Consider the following 20,577-nt stretch of genomic DNA (forward strand, 5'->3'; position numbering starts at 1 on the left):
TAACCTTGAGAAGGACAGCCTGAGAGGGGATATAATTGCAACATCCAGTACCTGGAATGATGTTACGTAAAAAGTGAAGACCAGCTCTCCGTTGTTCAAGAGTACAGGACTTGAAGTAACATATTTAAAACAGGTGAAGGCAGAGTTGAATGTTAGAAGAAACTTTCTGATAGCAGTTAAACCAATCACCTTGTTACTAAAATGCTAAGCAGCATAGTAACTTAAACATTGGAGCAATTTGTTATCACTGAATCCTGCTGTTCTGAATTATTATCCTGCTACGTTAGTCTGCATAGAATTGTGAGTTTTTTTTTTAAAAAAGTGATCTGACAACCCATAGCTGTTTCTTTCTGTGCAGATTAATATCTATACACAGACTACATTTCGATCAATTAATATCAAGCTTATCTGAGAAAATCAGTTCTAGTTCACAAAATTTTTTGTCTTTATTATATCACATTTTATTTATTTAATCTATTTATATAGCACCCAATCTCACAACAGTGACACTGGGCAGCTATAAAGCATATTTCCTTTCTTCCTGCTTGCCTGCCTATAGAAAGGATTTACTGTGGCAACTATAAATTTCCTGTCTGTATATTTTCTAGTTGGGGACCTAGCTTTGAATTTATCAGGCTACTGGTGAGACCTCCCCACCCCACCCCCAGGCAAAATAGGAGCCTGTAGTCCCCCCCCCCCCAATTCATTTTCTTTAGTTGTCCTGGCTTTGCAGCTTTATGTGGTGTTTTGAGTATTTCTGCAAAAAAGCTGAAAAGAACTCACAGCCATGTGGCTGAGACTGCTGCTGCAGTTATACGTATATTTTCATTTTTACTATGGTACTATGGAAAATATATTTTCCTCACAAATGGCAAAGAAGGAACACATGAATTTGTTTTATAATAATTCAAGCTATGTTTTTGCAGCATAATTCTGTGCATGTTGATTCAGAAACAAGCTCAATTGAATTTAATAGATGTCAATATTTATAGGCCATTCTCTATATCCTCGGGGTAGGTACCCATAAAACACTTTATATTTTAAATATTTTTAAAGCTATTTTGGTAGTTAAAAATTAGCAAATGTATGGAGAATGAGACAGATGCACTGTTTTGCTAAAATGTGGGGAAATACATACATTAGAAATATTTATAGAGATGCATTCTTTTTCTATTAATTTTTTTTCATATCTGCTCATTACTTTTGACCAGTATTTGAAGCTGTTAAAAGGGAAAATGTTTTGCTAAGTGGCTGATAAACTTTTCACTTAAATGTGCTTTTCTATGACAACCCAATATTATGGATTCTAAAGAATGTTCATATTATCTGATACCTGATATATTTCACTGGTGAATAATCAGAAGTGTTCCAAAATAAAACATTTTTCTGTTGAGAATTTGCTTTATATTTCCTTCAAAAGAGATAAGAATTCCAGTGTTTTCATGGTCAGAGTGCACTTTTTCTTGCAGATATCTAATTATAAGTCAGGTGGGGAATATACCACTGCCCTGGCTTCTTCTCAAGTGATCAAGAGTTTCCCAAATGTCATTGAAATTCCAAGGAAAATAATGAGGCAACTTAGAACATAGGAAAAGTTCTAGTGCTAAGAAATTTGGGGATCATTTTATTTTTCTGTAGAGTAGTGATTCAAATTGTGGGGCCCCAGGATTCTTTCAAGAAATCTGCAAAGTCAAATGAATAAATATTTTAAAATTTATTAAGTTTTAATTTCTAATGCAGCAAATATCAATAGATACAATCCATATAAATCAAAGCTCTTTGTGATGCTGTTATTTGAAAGAGGTCAAGGGGTTCTGAGATCAAATTTCTGCCCTAGAGAAGTAATTACCCAATTACTCTTTTTTTATAAATTTGGTAAGGAATTTTGAAGGCCTTTTTTGTGTGCCCAATGCTATGTCAAAGTGTTTAAATGTACAGTTCTATTGAAAGTTTAAAAGATGTTTTAAATTAAGTTAAAGATTATAATTTATTCATATTATCTACTCACCGTGTCTTATGTGTATGTGTATATATGCCTCTCATTGATGCTTCTTACAGTTCCCTAGTTTGTAGTTATCCATTTGTAGGAAGTTAGCACCCACCCCTCTCCTAGAAAATTGAAATATCCTGGGAAATATTGAAAAAGGCAGAATATTTTCCCTAAAAGAGTAGAAACTCACCTCAGAAGCAGAAGCTCACCCCCACCTTTGTTAATGGGTGGGCCATTAAGGCCTGGACCCGAATACTTTACATAACATAGATCTCCAGGTAAAGGTATAGCAATTGCCCAAGAGCCCTTTCAGTGCATCATCATCCAGCAAGGCTCAACCAAGCTTGGAACTCAGGAAAGCCTACAAAGTTAGCTAAGACCCCCGCCCCTGGAAGTCTGACAGCCAATGGGATTTCTTGCACAGGAACAGGAAACACTAAGGTAAGGCCCAACAGAGGGTATATAAGGGTCTCTCAGCATCTTGGCCAGCCCTTCTTGATCTCTTCCTTCACCTTGAAGCATGTGATCATCCTTCCTTTTCACTCTGGAGCTCCAGGCCATGTAGTCCTGTCCACCATTAAACCTTCCAAACAGCCTCCATGTTTCCAGTGTCTTTTTCCCCACTTGGAACTGAACCCAGAAGGATAATTTTTCCAACACATTCATACATTACTCTGCTATGCTCGCAGGAAGGTTTTTGATGTGCTACTGGAAAAAAAAACTTTTAAGTGATGGGGAAAAAAGCTGAGATAGTCCTTAACCAGTTTGGTTGTTGGCAATCTGAGTTTTGTAGCTTTACAACAAGCATGTTTGCATAATTCCCCCAGTAATTGTATGTAGAGGAAGTACTCCTGACCTTTTCTGCAGGCATTCTTGCTTTGCAGTCCTTGAGTGCAGAAACACAGCTAGATTAGCTCAACAATACAATGCATGTTTCTTCCCAGAACAAAACAAAAAAAAAAGCATCTGAAGCCGTCTGTTTTCTCCAGGAATAAAAGGAGAGCCCTACTGGTCTCTGGACAGCCAGTGGGCCTCTTCCCCTGCCCCAGCAATCCCAAAGCTCTTCCTTGCTGCTGGGCACTTCTGCTGCTTGAATATTTCATTCAGGTTTCAACCCCCCTCCCTCTCCCCACCAATAATCTCCCTTGCCTTTCAGAGAAACATGTCTGTGTATGTCTCTGTGCAAGAGTGTGCGTGGGCGGCCTTTGAAAGGCTTTCTGTCAGTCAACCACTGAGCTGAAAAGAGACAGAGATACGGGGGAAGAGTACTTTTAATGGGGAGTGTGGGCGGCTGTTGTTGCTGCCACTGCCAGCCACCAAGCCGGCCTTGGAGCCCTTCCCTGGGGCACCTGCCTAAAAATGGGGAAGGAATACTTTCCAAACTTGCTCCAGTGACCTGCCCGCCCCCCACACGTCACATCACCCGCCATTAAGAGAAATGGGAAGGGAGAAGGACCCAAGAGCCTTTTTGGACATCTGCTGTGCACACTTATTCTCTTACCCCAGGGTTTCTACACTTTAGGAATGGGAGTAGTTGCATGCCGGGAAAAAAATAGTATAGCCGAGGAGGGTCATCAAGGCTAACCAGTGTGGGATGCTGCTTTTTTTTTTTTAAGAGGAGAGGGATTTTGTATTGCAGATCACCTTGCAGTCAGTAAGGCACTTAAAGAGAGCAGAGACAACGGCGTTGCAATAGGTTGCCACGAGGTGGGCGATAGTTCCACTCCATAGAACTGAGTTATTAGTAACAGCGTTATTGGAGTGGGCTTCTGCGGAGCTTAATGGAAAGGAGGGAGAACATTTTATCCATGGGGAGGTTTTGGCAAACGAATATTCGAGCGGAGCAGCTGGACGTTTAGTTTTCAGAGAGGCAAACGCGGGCACGTGGCAGGATAGGAAATTCTCCGAATGAATAAAAACAGCCCCTCTGTCCATGGGCAGAGTGCATTTTATCGCTGAATAACTACCGACAGAGTCGCAGAAACCCGCCAGAATAGCCCTCCGTGAGGTGAGTCAGATGTAACAGCTCGGCATTCGCTCGCGCAGGCAGCGAGCGGAGGAGTTTCCACAGGGCGCGAACCACCCGAGTGAAAGGTTCCCCCCTAACCTGAAGGAGGAGGAAAGCTGCATTTGCCTCGCTTTCCGCTGGTTGCCGTGCGAAGCGTGGCGAGCGGTGCCGTTCGGGGTGGCGGGGCGACGGGGGGGGGAGAGAGAGAGAGAGAGGTGTTGAGCTTTGCAATATGCCGCGGGGTGGAGCTCTGCAGCGTTTGGGGGCTGTCGAGCTTTGCAGCATGGAGTGGAAGGTGGGGGATTTGCAGACTAGACTGGCAGGGCCGGGAGGAAGGAGAAGAGGCGAGGAGGGGGATTTGCGGGCGGTAGGGCTCAGAAGAGAGCGCGCGCAAAAGCTCTTCCCATTCTTTCCAGGCCTTTTCTGCCTTCCGCGGGTGGCGTCTTCCGCAGCGTGAGTCCCACCCCACTTTTCCTGCGCTCGTCTCTTTCGTGACCTGAGGCGGGGTGGGGGATTGAGCAGGTGTGTGGTGGTGGTGGTGGAGGGCTGAGGTGGGGGGGCGCTGAACGGAACCCCTGAGGGGGTAGGTAGCGTAGGAAAGAGGCAGCCGGGCAGACTCCGCACACAGAGCAAGCAGAGCGGTGGGTGGGAAGTCCCTGAAGGAGGACGGGGGAGAGGAGAAAGGAGAACTGCCGGCAGTCCGGGGCGCCTTGTTTTGCACGCTCGGCTGGTGTAGCCCGCTTCTTTAGCGCGGGGCGGCTGATGGCCGGGGGCGGGGTGAGTCCTGCCACTGAAACCGCCGTCATTGCTGCTGCTACCGGTACTACTACTACTAAGGCTGCTGCTGGTTCGGTGTGTGTGTGTGTGTTTCCCTCCCCCCACTTTCAGCGTGTAACACCGAGGCTGGCACTTGAGGAGATAGAGGTCCCACGACCGGCTGCCGGCCAAGGAGGCGGCGGCGAAATTTAGCAACGGGGGGGGGCGGGCTGAATCAAAAACGCAGTCTTCTCCCTCGTTGGTGGTGGTGGGGAGTGGGGTCGCCGCGCGCGGACGGGGGTGGGTAGGTGGGAATGGCAAGCACGCACGCGCGTCTGCCTCTTGCGCAGCTGGAGCTGGAGGCACCGGCGATATTAAATGGAAATCGATGAGAGGCCGCCGGGAGCCATCCCTGCGGAGCCGGTGCCCCCGTTTGTCTTCCCTTCTATTTGCTCTTTAAGCGCCCGCGGGAGGAAAACTCGCGGATTCTGTACTTAACGGTCCTGTCCTGTCCTGTCCTTTTTTTTTTTTGGCCTTCCTGAAGACCGGGAAGCGGTCCTCGATGTGACCCTTCGCTGTGAAGGGGAAAAAACATGCTGTCCCGTGTGCCTGTTAGGAACAGAAAACTCAGAGAGGAGGGGGTGTAAATAGGGCGAAAGCTGCCAGCCGTATTTATTTGAATGGAAGAGAGCAGAGGGATCTCGCTGCTCCTGCGTTGAGTAGCTTAATTCGATCTCCCCTTCCTGACGGCGGGAGAATATTAACGACGGCCAGCAGCGGGTTTTTTCTTTTCTTTCAATGGTGCTCTTCTGGGATAACGCGGAGTAAGTCCGAGCTGAGGACGAGACAGTCACACCCCATCATAAGTCTAAATGGCTGTGCTGAGAACCGCATGAGATTCTTGTTCTTAAGGAACTTGCTTTCCAGCCAGCAGGATTGACTCTAGCTACCTGAGTAGTCCTTGCTTGCATTTACTTTTTAAAAAATTTTATTTGGTTGGTCTACTAATACATCCATCCATCAATCAATCCATCTTCCCCCTCTTTCTATCCCTTCCTTTCTATTGCTTTCTCTCTCTCTTTTGCCTTTTCTCTCTCTTGCTTTCTTTTCCTGTTTCTCTCTGTCTTTTGCTCTCTTTCTCCGTTTCTCTCTTTTCACTCTGCCTCTTTTTCTTTTTCTCTTTTTCTTTCCCTTTCTCCCTCCCTCCCTCCATATAATTTTATTTCTGACAAAATGTGTTTAATTCTGTGTTGTATTCGGGGAAAGAATAGCATCATGTATTTACTTCCTTTTTTCCTCCATGAATAATATTTTTAATTAAAATATTTGAAGATTTACAGCTGATCTGGCTTTTGGAGTTAGCTGTAGCTGTCCAAAAACCTGTGGGTTTCTTTCCCCCCTAAAATAGATTATTTATTCTTTTGGGTTATTTATTTATGGTTTTTATTGGGTGAGTACATCTTGATTCAGAGTTCCTGTTGATTTCTTGGATGCATAAGGAACTTCAGAAGAATTTTACCTTGTTACTAAACATCAGCATTTGGAATATATAAGTGCTTGTTTTACTGTTCTTATCACAGGAGGCAAATTAGGATTTAAAATAGCATAACTAAAATGGATGCAATCACCAGTAGTTGGGCTTGACTTGAGGGTGTCTTGTTTCTTGGGAAACAAGGAAAACCTTTTTATATAGTCTTTTATTCAGTTTTTATAAAAACCTTTAATAAGGGTACCTTTTCCCAAAGATAGTACTTATTCTGAAAAATGAAGGGATTTAAAACTGGAATTAAGTCTTAAGTGGTTTAATATTGAGGCAAGTAAAAATTTTCAGATAGAAAAATCATTGGGTGCTTGTTTCAATACTTTGTATTGAACAATCTTACAAATAGTATATCCCAGCACTTTACATGCATCTACTGTACATGGACATAGATAGGCATCTGGGTGAATAGTGCCTTATATGTATAACATCAATTTGGATCTACCGGAGGGAGACCAGTTGAAAATAATAATCTAATTTTGGTGAAAAGCTTAGAGGAGAATAATGCTTTTATTTGTTTGACTTTGCTGAATGTAGCCCTTTACTCCAGACATTCCTTTATTTTGAAGAACACAATCCAAATGGGTGGAAGGAAAGGACATAGCTGACTAAACTAGACTTATTGCTGATTACTGATGTTAAAAATAAATGTGGAATTGTTTCTGGTAATTAAGATGTTTAGACCTCATTCATTATGTTTTTCCATTAAGAACTGCAATCTGGACATAGTACTTGATGGAGCATGAAAGTCTGGTAGCTTTTTGTTTTGTACAGAAACCACATATGTTCTTGTGATAGACTAAAATTAGGTCATTCTTTTTAAATCCAATTTAAACAGAACAATTTCCTTGGCTGTGTTATGGTAAGGCTACATTCATCCATTAATGATTTTCAGAGCATAGGTTTTGTGAGACAGTTACTCTTTATAATAAACAGATCTTTTGAAAACTATTTTTAGAGAAATTACTTCTTTGCAATATTCCTTTATATTTATTCTGTTTATCACAATTATTTCCTGCCACAATCAAATCAAGCTGTCAGCCATAATACAGTTTACTTCTTGGTTTTCAAGGTAAGTCTTAAGCATTATTATCCAGTGGAAGTTGTTGGAAACATCCAATCTCTTATAACTCATTCTTGGCTTTATCGTATTAATAATAATATCACCAGATGCAGAGTTGATCTCTGGCAGTGTTATTGTTTTTGCGTTGCTTAGGAAAACCAAGTAGACTCTACACAACTCGTTTGGTATATGAAGATCTATGATGTTTGAGGCTGGCACTGGCTTACACACTGAAATCTTTTTGACTTTGGTGTCTAAAATGTTTTTGGAAATAACAGGAATGTTGCCTCATATATCCCATAGGAGAGTCAGTTTAATGGAGTGCATAAAGGCATTATGATATAAAGTAAAAAAACAACAATGCATTTGTATTCTAATCACTAGCCCTTTGTGGGTACTTTCAATAATTATATATGTGTGTGTGCGGTATTTATGTATGAATAATGTGATCACTAGGCAAGATTTTTATATATTGCTGGTTTGATTTCAAGGTATTTGAAGCATAATATGTTATATATGTGTAAATTGGAAGATGCCTTAAATGGGTTTTTAACAAAGAAGATTAATTACAGGTATTTAAAATAAAACCAACCTCATGTATATGATAGTGGCTGGATTAAACTGGATTGAATTGGAATAGCAAATAAAATCTTCGTTTAAATTAAGGATTTTCTGAGTACTTCCAGTACTATAGCAACTTTTCAGCACTGTTGCTGAACATTTTCAGGCGTAGTACTAAATTAAGGAGACTTTCTTCAAGATCACAGGCAAAGGAAGACGTCATACATCATCAGAATGGAGCAACTCCTGGGGAGACATCCATTAAATAATTTCCATCAGGTTGTTTAGAAATATGGTAGAAACCTTGCTTTATGGAAGACATTCTTGGACCTTTGGGATTTGGAATTGTAGCTTGTTGAAGAATGTTTAACAAAAGGCTGGGAGGAGGAAACGGTATACAGTAACTCTATGGTAAAAACAACAGCATGATTCACATGCACAAAATCTTGGATCTAAGTCTAAGACTCTAGGTACGGCTAGACAATATGAAACCCCAAATAGCTGTTATGAAGGTACATGTTATGTAATACAGGGTAGTTCTTGATTTACAACCATTTATTTAGTGAATGTTCAAAGTTACAGCAGCAATGAAAAACTGGTCCTTGCATTTACAACCATCGGTGCATTCCCATGGTCACATGATCAGAATTTGGGCACTTGGCAACAGGCATGAATTTACAACAGTTGCAGCATCCAGGGGTAACACGATCATCATTAGCAATCTTCCCAGCCAGCCTTTGACAAGTATAGTCAATGGAGGAAGCCGGATTGGCAAAAAAGGTCATAAAAACTGATGGTTTTAATTGTGGTTCTAAATCAAGGACATATCTGTGTTGGACCAGATGATGAATAAAGCAGCTTCCTGTGATTGTTACTTTCCTGCTTACATTGCATGAATCATTGCAAATGTCCATGGTGAAGTTTTGGGAAATTTTGGGAGTGAAGACTATAACAGTACTTGGATAACGCAGTGTAAAAGCTTGCGTTTTCAGTATGGCTACTGCAGAATTAAGAGAGTAGTTAGAATAGATCCGTGATGGTGAACCTATGGCATGTGTGCCAGAAGTGGCACGCAGAGAAATCTCTCTGGGTACACGAGCCATCGCCCCAGCTCAGTTCCACTACGCATGCGTGTGCGCCTCCCGCCAGCCAGCTGGTTTTCGGGTATCTGCCACGCATGCGTGGGGGGACAGGGCACATGTGGGAGATGCATGCACGGGGACGGGGAGTGCGGGAGGTTGCACATGCATTGCATTATGGGTGCAGGTACGTGCGTGTTCTCATGCATGCACGCGCGCACTTTTGGCACACGACAAAAAGGTTAGCTATCACTGGAATAGATCCATTTGATCCTCTGTGAGATCAAAAGTTACATCACATAATATCACAAGCTTCAAGCTTCAAATCATCAAGATTTGGAATTGCTAATATAAAGTGATCCAAGCTTATTTTCTTGCAATTAGGATTTCAGCATAATGTGAAACCGTTTTTTCCCCACTCTGATTTATTTTCTCCCATTTCAGTCCATTACCATTTTTTTTTCTTTTGTTCAGTCGTACAATTCTCGGAGACTGATTGGATAAGTCCCTGCAGTTTCGTTGGCAAGGTTTTTCAGAAGTAGTTTGTCTCCTTTCTCGAGCTGAGAGAAAGTGACTAGTCCTTGGTCACCCAGTTGATTTCATGCCGAAGGTGGGATTAGAACTCATGGTTTTATGGTTTCTAGCCTGATTTGTTAGTCACTACACCAAACTGGCTTTCCATTGAAATTAATCCAAGAATGGCTGTGTTGACCAAGACATGATTTGATTAATTTTTAGATGGCTTTACCCATAAAGTATGACTAGATTCAAACCAGAAGATAAGCCAAAGCCAAGCAAATCACATTAGAGCTTTATTCAGTCTCTGAATATAGCAATACATTGGCTGTATTTGCACGAAATAATTAATCGCCAGTTTTTGTTCTCTCCAGTTTAATTGTCTGTTGGTCACTAAGTTCTGATGATCCACTGGAGGGAGGAGGGAGCAGTTTTCCCTGTCTTACCAACTGCTGCAAAGGATGCTTTGGTGGTTATCACTTTCTAGTGCCCCCCAGGTTTTTTTTTTAATGGTTCATTGCACGGTCAACCAGATGTTCAGACTGCATTTGGCATTTTTATCCACTGATTGAGTCCTTCTCAAGTGCCTGGGATAGGCAGACGTTGATGCTTGATGGTGTTAGCTGTATCATCACAGGATGTAAGCTGTTCTGGGTAAGGCTCCCTTTTGCAATTGACTGATAGTGAATTCGTCAATGCTGATGATCTTCAGTGGTGCCCCAAACAGTGTGTTTTGGCATTGTACCCAAGGCACTTATTACTGTTGGTACTACCTTTGCTTTCTTTTGCCAGAGTCATTCTGTTTTTATTTATAGGTCTTTGTATTTTGTTATCTTCTCCAGTTCTTTTTCTTCTTCTCTGCTGTTTCCAGGTACTGCCACATCTATTATCCAGACTTTTTTTGCCTTTCTTATTGACAGTTGTTAAGTTTAATGTTGTAGTGTCCTGATTGGAGTTTATGTCACTTGAAGTAGCCTGGGGTCCCAATATGCCTCCCAAGTCTTTCCGCTCCTTTCCCACCCCTCTCCTGTGTGGCCTTCGGGAATGGAAATAAAATATAGATAGCAATCCTTAGCTTAACTCTTAAGATTTCATTGCTTTCTGGGAAGGGAATAGTTCCATCATAGCAGTGGGTTGCATTCTCTCCAAACAACTCTGGTGTGGTTTTAGGTCAAACTACTAACCTCCTTTGAGTTAGGTTTCTGGGTCACTGTATCATGATAATGGTGGCTTTATCCATGACCCAGTAAAGCATGTTATATTAAGTAACCTTTCTTTGCTTTTCTAGTTCACTTAGCAAAATGAATCAGGCCTTTATTATTTTGATAGAGTGCTCTTGAGTCCTCTGGATTGTACCTTGTCTTGCTACTGCCATTCACCAGGACTTAGTTTGAAATGATACTTACTTTGAATATCCAAATGCTATCCCACACATCAGTAAATCCAAATTTATCTTCCCCCCCTTTTTATTAAAAAAAGCAAAATCAATTCCTGTTCTGAATTATTTAGAAGACAGATACATTCATCACATTTACTTTTCAGATATGTGATTTAACCATTCATAGGTGTGCTCAAATATGCAGTGGCATTGGAATATTTTATTTATTTATTTATTTGTTTATATGCATTATAACTTATTGGACAAGCTGCTTTATTCTATGTCTGTTTCACTTGTAATCCAAAACCACAATGGTGGGGTTCACACATCATGGGCCTAAATTCAGACAAACCATTTTGTGTATTAGCACTCTGGAAAATATTTAATGGATCCTAGCGTCTTTTAAGTTCAAAAGCTTCAGAATCTAATGCAGAGAATGGAAAAGATATTAAGACTAAATTTTATATCAAAGGCCAATATATGTAAGGTTAAGAAGGTGGGTATTATACGGTTTTCTTGGCAGCAATGTGGAAGTTGCAGCCTTCTGGGATTTTTTAAAAAAAATCAGCGGTTTTTGGTGGACTCCAACCTAAGTAGTATTGATTCTGATTTACCTTCTAAAGATCACTTAATGAGGTGCTGTAAACCCTACAAAGATGCTTAGAGAATCCCACAAATGATCAATCAATCTTACAAAGGTGCTTGGAGAAGTTGGAATTTTTTTTCATCTCATTACATTAGTATTTTAATAAGTAAGAATATAATTAAACAGATATCTCTTAGCAAAAGTTCATGAAAATGCCTTTATCTTTAACATAAGAATGAATGTTGCAAAGGTTATGTTTCAAGTGTTTTGTGTGGCCTTACTAGATGTTGTCAAAAGGAAGCATCCTAAACAGTTTCACGTATTCCCAAAGTACTGGTGAAGCTTGATTTTGATGTGCAGTACTGTAAGTTATAAATATTTCCCAAACTTGAATCACAAGTTTATAATTCAGTGAGAGAATTTCACTTTTTCCATGTTGGTTCTTTGGTAGCCATGAATATAGTAAATTTATCATGTTTTCTAATCAATATGTTTACAATGTCACTCAGGAAAAGTTGGGCTTCTGTCAGACATTGGCAGACTAGTACATTTGCACATCAGTACTTTCGCAGTATGCCACCACCAAATGGTGTTTCCATTCAGTAGGAAAATCTGCATATAGGGAGAAGAAAAGCAAGGCCAAGGGAGGAAGTTGCTGAAAGATGAATTGATAGCAAATATAACAGAGTAAATATCTGCAGTAGAATCAGAATTTTGCTTGATAGACTTGAAGCTGAATTGTTAAAAACATATACTTGGCCTTTTAAAATTCCTGTTGACTTCTTGTAACCTCTACAGATTTTGCATAAAGGGTACAAGCATGAGCAATCATTCTTCTTAACACAAGGGAGATCCTAGGCAATAGGAAATCTTGATTCATCGATGTAAAATAAGTACTTTATATTCCCTGGAGTTCTAAACTGGAGAACATGCATTGTCTGAATTAGAAGTACTGATTCTTTTTTAAAAAAATGCTTATATTACATTTACTTAACCTCAGAAAGCTTACCATATTTGCAAATACATCTGTTACCTTGTTTAGCTCTAGTCTCCAAATAACATATGATATAGTACTTGTTGCAAACTATCCCTTTTTTTAAGTCAGTGGTAGAGAGGCTATAGATCCTTTGTTCATTTTCATGGGAACCCTAAATACCACTGACTGGCCAAACAGTATTTTCTGGGGTGGAGGGATATATTCTTAGAATTCAGGTGCTGAATTACTGTACTGCATAGAGTAAGTCAATTATTTTTTATACAGCCTAACTGGTCTTGAATCAACCCAGTAACAGTTTGGTGTTGTGAGGTGTATATTCCTCAAATATTAAGCAGCTAATATTTCGTATTGGGCATATAGACACACTATTGTTGTCTCCTTATATTTATTGGACATTAGCCAGATTTAATATCCCTAAAAAGTGTTCATTTTTATCCCTAAAAAATGTTGATGGCAGAAAAAGTACCTTAAATTGCTTTGTGTCCCAACCTTTGTGTTTGTGTGACAGTACTTTCTATATAGTCTTAGCTACCTGAATTGAGCTAGTGATGAACTTATTTTATTGACTATTTAGTCATTTAATTAATTATTAGGCCTTTTCTCTATTCATTGATTTATCTTTCTTTCTATGAATTCCCTTCCATGTATTTTGGTTTGTTTTGCAACATATAGACACACTCCAATAATGTTTTTGGAGCCAATTTAATTATTTTAGGATTACCAGATCCTGTGTGAAAAATTGGAAAACCACTAGATGGCAGCAAATTTTCTCTTCCTTGCCATTTAGTGGTCACCCTGATTTTCACAACCCTATTCTAATAATCCTAAATTTAATTAATTCTAATACACGTGAAAAAGACCAATAAGTTAATATATTAAAGAGAGTTAGCATATGGAATTAGAAGTTGTCATTACTTAACAATACCTCTTTCCATTGTATAACCCTCCGCAGTTTATCTGCTGAATTTGACATCAGTGTTCCTTTTGAAAAGGATTAGTATATTAGAAAATATTTTATTCACACACTACTAATTTACAGACATCCTTTTTTAAATGAAGTATTAACAATATGAACAATTTGACAATGTAATTTAATAACTAGAGTGTTATTGGGTTGCCTTTACTTGGGCAAGTTAAAAAAAATGGCTTCATGGTCATATTTGATAGTACATTAATTGGGGTTCTCACACTGAGCAATGGATTGAACTAGAACTTAAATAGCCTCTAACAGCTTTGATTCTATGGGTACGCGACAATAAACTGGATGAGGGCAAACAAAAGAAATTGGAGTTCAGACAAGACAGAGGCATTGTTAACAGGTTATTTGTCAGTCTGCACAAAGGGGATTCAGCCTAGATTTGTGATCTTGTACTAAAGTTCAGGTTGACTGTTCAGAGATACTCTAGGACTCATCACTTACTGGAATTACTCTTATTAATACCAACCCTTTTTGAAAATTATGACAGTAGTTACCTAATGTTGCAAGAACGAGTGGTTTCAACTCTTCCAAATTACAATTAACATTTACAGACACAACAGGCAGAAAGTAATCTATTTGCAGAAATTCTAGGTGCTTCCTAGATGAGCCAACTTCGCCCTAGAAAATGTCTAGCTGATATGTAAAATGTTATATGATTTATTGTCTGAAAAATATCAAGATTTCTCTCTAAGAAATTAGAATTATCTGAATCTCTCACAGGTATCTAAATTAGGCCAAATATGTCAGTCAGAAGAAAGTTCAGAATTACTATCTGTATGGCAGTTTGCATCCAGGAATCTGTAATGGCTTGTCTGGCTGGCAAAAATTCAACAAGTTAAGATTTTTCTTTTTTCACTTCTTCTCTATAAAGGGAAAAAGTAGCTTAATGTTGAGTTTGTAATTGCCATTCATCTTTTGAAAGCAGACAAATAACAAGATTTTTTCCTGATCTTGTGAACTTACTGAAGTTCTGCTCATGAAGCCTGAAACACAAACATTCCAATATTTACCACATCTTGTTCATTATAAATTCCTTATGCAGAGTCCGAAAATGTACAGGTAGTCCTCAACTTACAACTGTTTATTTAGTGACCTTTTGAAATTACACCAGCACTGAAAAAAACACGATCGCTTTTCACAGCTACGGCCATTGCAGTATCCCCTTGGTCACATGATCAAAATTCAAATGCTTAGCAACTGAATCGTATTTATGACAGTTGCAGTGTCCTGGGATCATGTGATCACCTTTTGTAACCTGAGAAGCAAAGTGGAGAATGGTACTAACTTAACAACTGCAGTGAATCAGTTAACAACTGTGGCAAGAAACGTCGTAAAATGGGGCAAAACTCACTTAACAAATTATCTTGCTTAGCAGCAGAAATTGTGGGCTCAATTGTAGTAAGTTGAGGACTATATCCTGTTGTCTCTTTTTCAAACTGCTTATATAAACAAGTGTAACTATTGTCAGGTATAATCAATCCAGTGGTGGCCTAATCTCGATGAGATTTGAAAATGTGATTTCTTCTGTCCCGTAATGTGACATGAGAACACAAATACTTTATTTTCTGATTTATAGTTGAATGATTATTATTCACCTGTATATAGGCAAACATGTATATAGACTGTATATTGACATAGGCAAACAATGAAATAATTAAATGAGCAGATTTAAAAACAAGGTAATCCTCATTCACTGTCTGCCTTGTTTAGTAATTGTTAATAGTTACAAGAGTGTTGAAAAAGTGACTATGCAAACAATCCTTGCATTTGTGATTTGCAGGTCAGTAAAGCAAAGGGAAAACTGAAGATCATAAGCACCCTTATGACTCTACTCAGTGACTGCTTATCAATCAAGTTACAGTCCCAGTTGTGGTCACTAAACAAGGGCTTTCTGTAAAATCAGTTTTCAAGCTGCATATTGTCTTCCAAATAAGCAGAAGAACTAGAACAAAAATGAACAGTATGGAATCAAATTGCAAAATATTTACTCACGGTCAAAGGGAGACACAGACCCATAGTCAATAAATTAATTCCGAAGTCAAAAGCAAGAAAGCAGTTGAAACTAGGCAATAAAGAACCGGTATAGTTAGGAGGTGTACAGGACAGCACGCCCCATAAATTTCCTTCCAGCCATTAATTGCTCCCAAAGAACATTACACTAAAGCTGTAGCTCTAGCTATTATTCTCCAATGTAACTTGGCCTCTTTAAGCCTAATGTGGCTGCAAACCTGCTGAGTGCATTTTGCTATTCTCGGATGCAGCACATTTTATGCTCTTCCATATTCAGCATTTCCCTGCCTTTTGATATTCCGTTGGGCTTCACTACTGTTGTGGCAGACTGGGCAGTTGTACTATTGAATGTGTTTCAGAATCCTTGGCAGAGACTAGTGAGGACTGATTCTGGCCCAAACTAACCCAGAGGACTTGATGAGATTATCTCATCTATCTTCTTTTAGAAGTTCCCTCAGTTGTGGCTAAACAGTATTGTTTTTAAAAAAATATTTTAACATCTGAACAGAATCTGCCTTTCTAAAACTGAAATCTATTGTTCCTTCTAATACTTTAGAATGAGAGAGAACAGATATATGGGGATTTACTACCATTTCCCTTTTGGTCTTTTCTTCTAAAACCCAGTTTTCTCTCCATAATTTTTTCCCCTGGTATTGTTTGTACCATAATACTTCCATAATACTTTTAGTTCCATAATACTTTTATGTACCCTTTTGGTAACATTTCTCTGACTCCTTATAGGTGGTTTTTTTTTTCCTGTCAAGAGGTTCTTTAAACCTTTACCATACTGCAATCACATTAGCTTTTGCTGGGCTCTATTTTTCCTCATTGGAATTATGTGTAATTCTGCTTTTAGTGTTTCTCTGTTTTTGGAAACTTGACTAACTTAATTTTAGATTCTCTTGTTAAAAAAATTTAGTTACTGCTGCTTCCAGTTTATTACTGTCCAGTCTAAAAAAAAAAGACCAACTAAGGTGTACCATTTTCAGCTTTATTTTCTACTAAAATCAAGAAGTTCGGTATCACATATTTTACATTATCATTTCTTCCAATATTTTCATTTTTAGAAATTTCTTCTGAAATCAAATATGATCATGTTGGAGATTTTGAACAAGTCTGTACATGTATGTGGAAGGTTATAATATTTTAATCAGCGTTCTTAACCGGTGTAGTTAACTTTTAGATTTCAGGCAAGATTTTAGGTGCTACTAAATATTTTAATTCAGTGTGGTGTCTCTCCTTGATTCTTTGGCTAGCTTTCATTTGTTCTGTGGATTTCTAATGCTTGCTGTGTCTAATAAAAAGCATTCCAATGGTCTCATTTGACCTGGAAGCTTCTAATATTTTTATATAGAGAGAATATCTTTGGATTTCCTGGGAAATGTCCTTGTCCTTGTGGCTTTCTTGATGCTCATTTCCTAGAATTACATATTTTTCTTTGAACAGTTACAAAAAAAGAGTCATCCTTCTCTAAGATTCCTTGCATTCTGTCATCTTTCTCCTCCCCCCAAATCAATTTAAAAGCTGCCATGCCACTCTTCTCACATTATGTGCCTGCAGTTTGGTACATCTTGTTTCAGGTGCCACCCATTTTTTTGTAAAGACCTGGCTTATCCCACAAGATATCCAATGCCTCATGACTCTAAATTTTTCCTCCTGGCTTCATTATGTCAACCATGCACTGAGACTACTCAGCCTTGCTTGTCTAATTGGCCCTGTGCATTGAACAGTCACGACTTATCTGATAAAAACATTTCTATTAAATAGCAAACCATCTCGATGTATGAATCATATCTTTTGAATTAAGTCTGTTTTCTAGGTGATTGAAGTCATACAGGTTGATTAGAACTCGGTTAACTAAATATATTACCTCCCCATCTCCTGCATGAATATATATATATATAAAATACACATACACACATATACATACACACACCACATATACATACACATATACATACACACACCATATTTGACCACAAAGATCCCTGTTTACAAAGCATCTGTCTTCCCAAATCAGATAATCAGAATTTCCTTAGCCATGACAACTTACATTGATGAGAAAAGGTAGCTGGGTGCAGACAAGATTTTTATTATTTTTTCTTTGCCAAAACAGGATTTTTAAATTTTGGTCAGAATGAGAGAAAATTTTCCTATGATGATTCCAAGTTTATTTAGGTAAAGCAATCTGTTGTGGTCTTTCTTTGTAGGAAACAATATCAAAGATCCACCAAATACTACATAAGTTCTCATCACAAAGTCTCTTCAGTCAAGCTCAGCCCCTGGTGACTTTTTGGCAACAACATGATTCTGACTTATTTGGGAATTTTTTCCCCCAAGTTCCTTGTCTAGTCAATTGCCCTAATATTATTACATCCAGGTATTAACCAGGTCTGGTGGCTTTTCAATTTACTTCTAATAATGGTCATCCAAATAATTCTAGAAGTCTACATGTAGACTAAGTTTTTTTTAAAAAGAAGATATATGAAGGTATGATGTAAAAAATGATATAGTTGACTATAATTGCAGGTCAGTGTGTAAAATGATACTTGCAATTGACTCAACTTTGGTTAGAAATTTAGTTCAGATGATTTCTTTGAAAACAACAAAGCTGGTTGGATCTGATATCTATTTTATTCTGATAAATCAGTTTTTGAAGTACTTTATTGTCATTTATATTAAAAAGCAAGGTAAATGGGAGGACATAGTAAATAACTTCCTGTTTTCAGCTGATTCATACATACTGTATCTTAACAAGTATAATTTAATGATTATAGATCCTTAAATGAATTTGGCACAATCTGCCTCCTTAATTCCTCACCCCACCCCAATTGTTGCTATTTTGTTGAAGAATTGTGAAGAAAAGCATTACTACTGGATTTATTGCAAAACCATTTTTCTATAAAATGTTTTTCTTTATTTAGATGTAGTATTAGCAAAATCCTATAATGCAAAATCCATCATAGTTGATCACTTCAAGGTAGTATATTCTATTTATTGTATGACTCACATTTTTAAAAAAACATCTAATTTTGTGACTTCTTGTCACATGTGCGCCTTGGAAATGCTAGTTGTTCCTCTGTAGAATTAAAGGTCTTTATATATTTTTTTAAAATTCATATTTATTTGGAACTGCATGAAGGACAGTGTGAACTACACGAAGATGACATTTGTGTTTAAACAGGAACTGTTGGTTCAGCTGAGGAAATCACTGTTGTAAAAGAATAGGCAAGTGCACACTGGTTGCTTTAAGGCTGTGGCTACTGCATAAGAAGAAGAAAAGGCAGCCTGTGGTCTTTGGGCCACATATAACTTAAGTCTAATATAATTTTGCTTTTAGCCTAACTTCAGAAACTTTGTATAATTAGTACATATAGTACATTCAGTAGTTTCTGTCTTGGTGTGCGCATCCTGAGGAGGAGGATGTAGAAAGGAACAGACTGCTACAACGTTCTACCTGTCAATGACTACTTCAGCTTCAATCACAGTAATACAGGGGCAAACAATAGATACAAACTCAAAGTAAATCGCTTCAAACTTGATTGCACAGGCATGATATTCTTCCGATTAAAATCGGAATTCCGATTTTTTGGGGAATCCCCCCCCTTTCCCCCCCTTCTCCTCCTTCCTCTCCCCTCGGAGGCCCTGAGTCAGGAGTTGCTGGCGCGGCTCCAGTCCTGCGTTGCCTCAGGAAGGGAAAGGCAAAAGGAAGAGCCGCGGCGGCACTTTGCAACGGCAGCAGCGGCTCCTGGTTTTGCCTTTCCTTCCCGAGGCAACGCGGGACTGGAGCCGCGTGGAGCTGCGCCGGCGGTAGCAACTCCTGACAGCCCCAGCCGGATACCTGAGCGGAGCCCGGGTGGTGCGAGCGGAGGCCGCTGACCGGCAGGAAAAGGGAGCTGGGCCAGCCACAGACCAGCCTCTGTGCAACACGCCACCGCCCGGCCCTGGCGAGGGAAAGCAGCGGGCGCGCGGCGGGGGGTCTCTTGGCCGGCCCCGATTTTTTTTTCAGAGCGGAATATCATGCCTGTTGCAGAAAATACAACTTCAGCAACAGAATGGTCAATGCCTGGAATTCACTACCTGACTCTATTGTTACATCCTCAAATCCCCAAAACTTTAACCTTAAACTGTCAACTGTGGACCTCACTCCATTCCTAAGAGATCTGTAAGACCGCGTGCATAAGCATACCAGCGTGCCTACTGTTCCTGTCCTACTGTTCCTATTTATTCGTACTCATTTATTATGTATATACTTATACCTGTTTATACTTATATGTTTATATGTTATGTTCATATCTATACTTGTTTTCTCATACATGCTTGACTAAATAAATAAAATGTTGGGGAAAGGGGACAAAAGGATGCTAGAAGACTCTTCTTCCACCCACAATTTGCTTTAATTCTACTCATCTTTGACACATGCCCGTCTGCATATTCTTCTCAAGGAAATTCAACTTTCAACTAGAAAATGTTGCCAACCTCGACTATCCATTGAGATCAGTTTTCAAGAAACTTAGTTCTGTAATCAATGCACAATTAGAGCTTCATGATGGAAACATTGGTTCAAATATATCTGATGGTATACATAATGCTATCAATTAGGAGATTGCTGGGTTGCAATCTTTTGATTCTTCTTCTAGAAGTAATCTCTCGATTTTGCACACGCACTATTATTTTACTTTAGTCCCTTTTGTTTTCAAATTCCTCCTTCGTTATTGCACAGAAGCATTAATTTAGTTAAGTATAAGGCTGTGTTTAATTCAGTTCCCATTTATATCCCTTGAAGAATACTTTCTTTTTTTTTCTCCTTTTCATGCTTTAGGAGAAGCCGATAATTACTGATTCAGCTGTGGAAGTCCTAGAACTGTGGTTCTTAGAATGGCATGGAATTACTGACTGCTAAGTAAGTTGATAGTATTTGCTATACATTTGTGTGAAAGAAGCAAATTATTTAAATGTATGCAATAGAAGGCTGATCTGATGTAACATGGGGCCAAGTCAAAGATATTTGCTTTGATTTTATTGTTAATTATTGGGTCAAATAATCCTCTCCAACATTTTGAAATCATTATTGCAAACATATTTTAATAATAGAATAGTCTTGCTTGCTATGT

The 20,577-nt window shown here is 39.0% G+C and overlaps 1 protein-coding gene across 7 annotated transcripts in view; it reads left to right on the plus strand.

Annotated features, from left to right (window-relative positions):
* Positions 1–3,508: 3,508 nt before the first annotated feature.
* The window catches only part of PTPN5 (protein tyrosine phosphatase non-receptor type 5), a 70,927-nt gene continuing 53,858 nt past the window's right edge, over positions 3,509–20,577 (plus strand). Inside the window, exons 1-2 of one of the 7 annotated variants that reach the window (XM_087950995.1) lie at positions 3,509–3,998; positions 20,286–20,366. In XM_087950995.1, coding sequence (XP_087807121.1) covers positions 20,347–20,366 — 20 coding nt within the window. In that variant the 5' untranslated portion in view covers positions 3,509–3,998; positions 20,286–20,346. Of the gene's footprint in view, positions 3,999–4,371; positions 4,452–5,410; positions 5,579–20,279; positions 20,367–20,577 lie in introns of those variants that run through there. The other 6 variants (XM_087950989.1, XM_087950946.1, XM_087950960.1 and 3 more) reach the window with 6 other exon arrangements.

Source organism: Notechis scutatus, chromosome 1 (genome assembly GCF_049901735.1).
Source record: "Notechis scutatus isolate UNSWTSFEM ecotype Mainland chromosome 1, rNotScu1.2, whole genome shotgun sequence".
NCBI lineage: Eukaryota > Metazoa > Chordata > Lepidosauria > Squamata > Elapidae > Notechis > Notechis scutatus.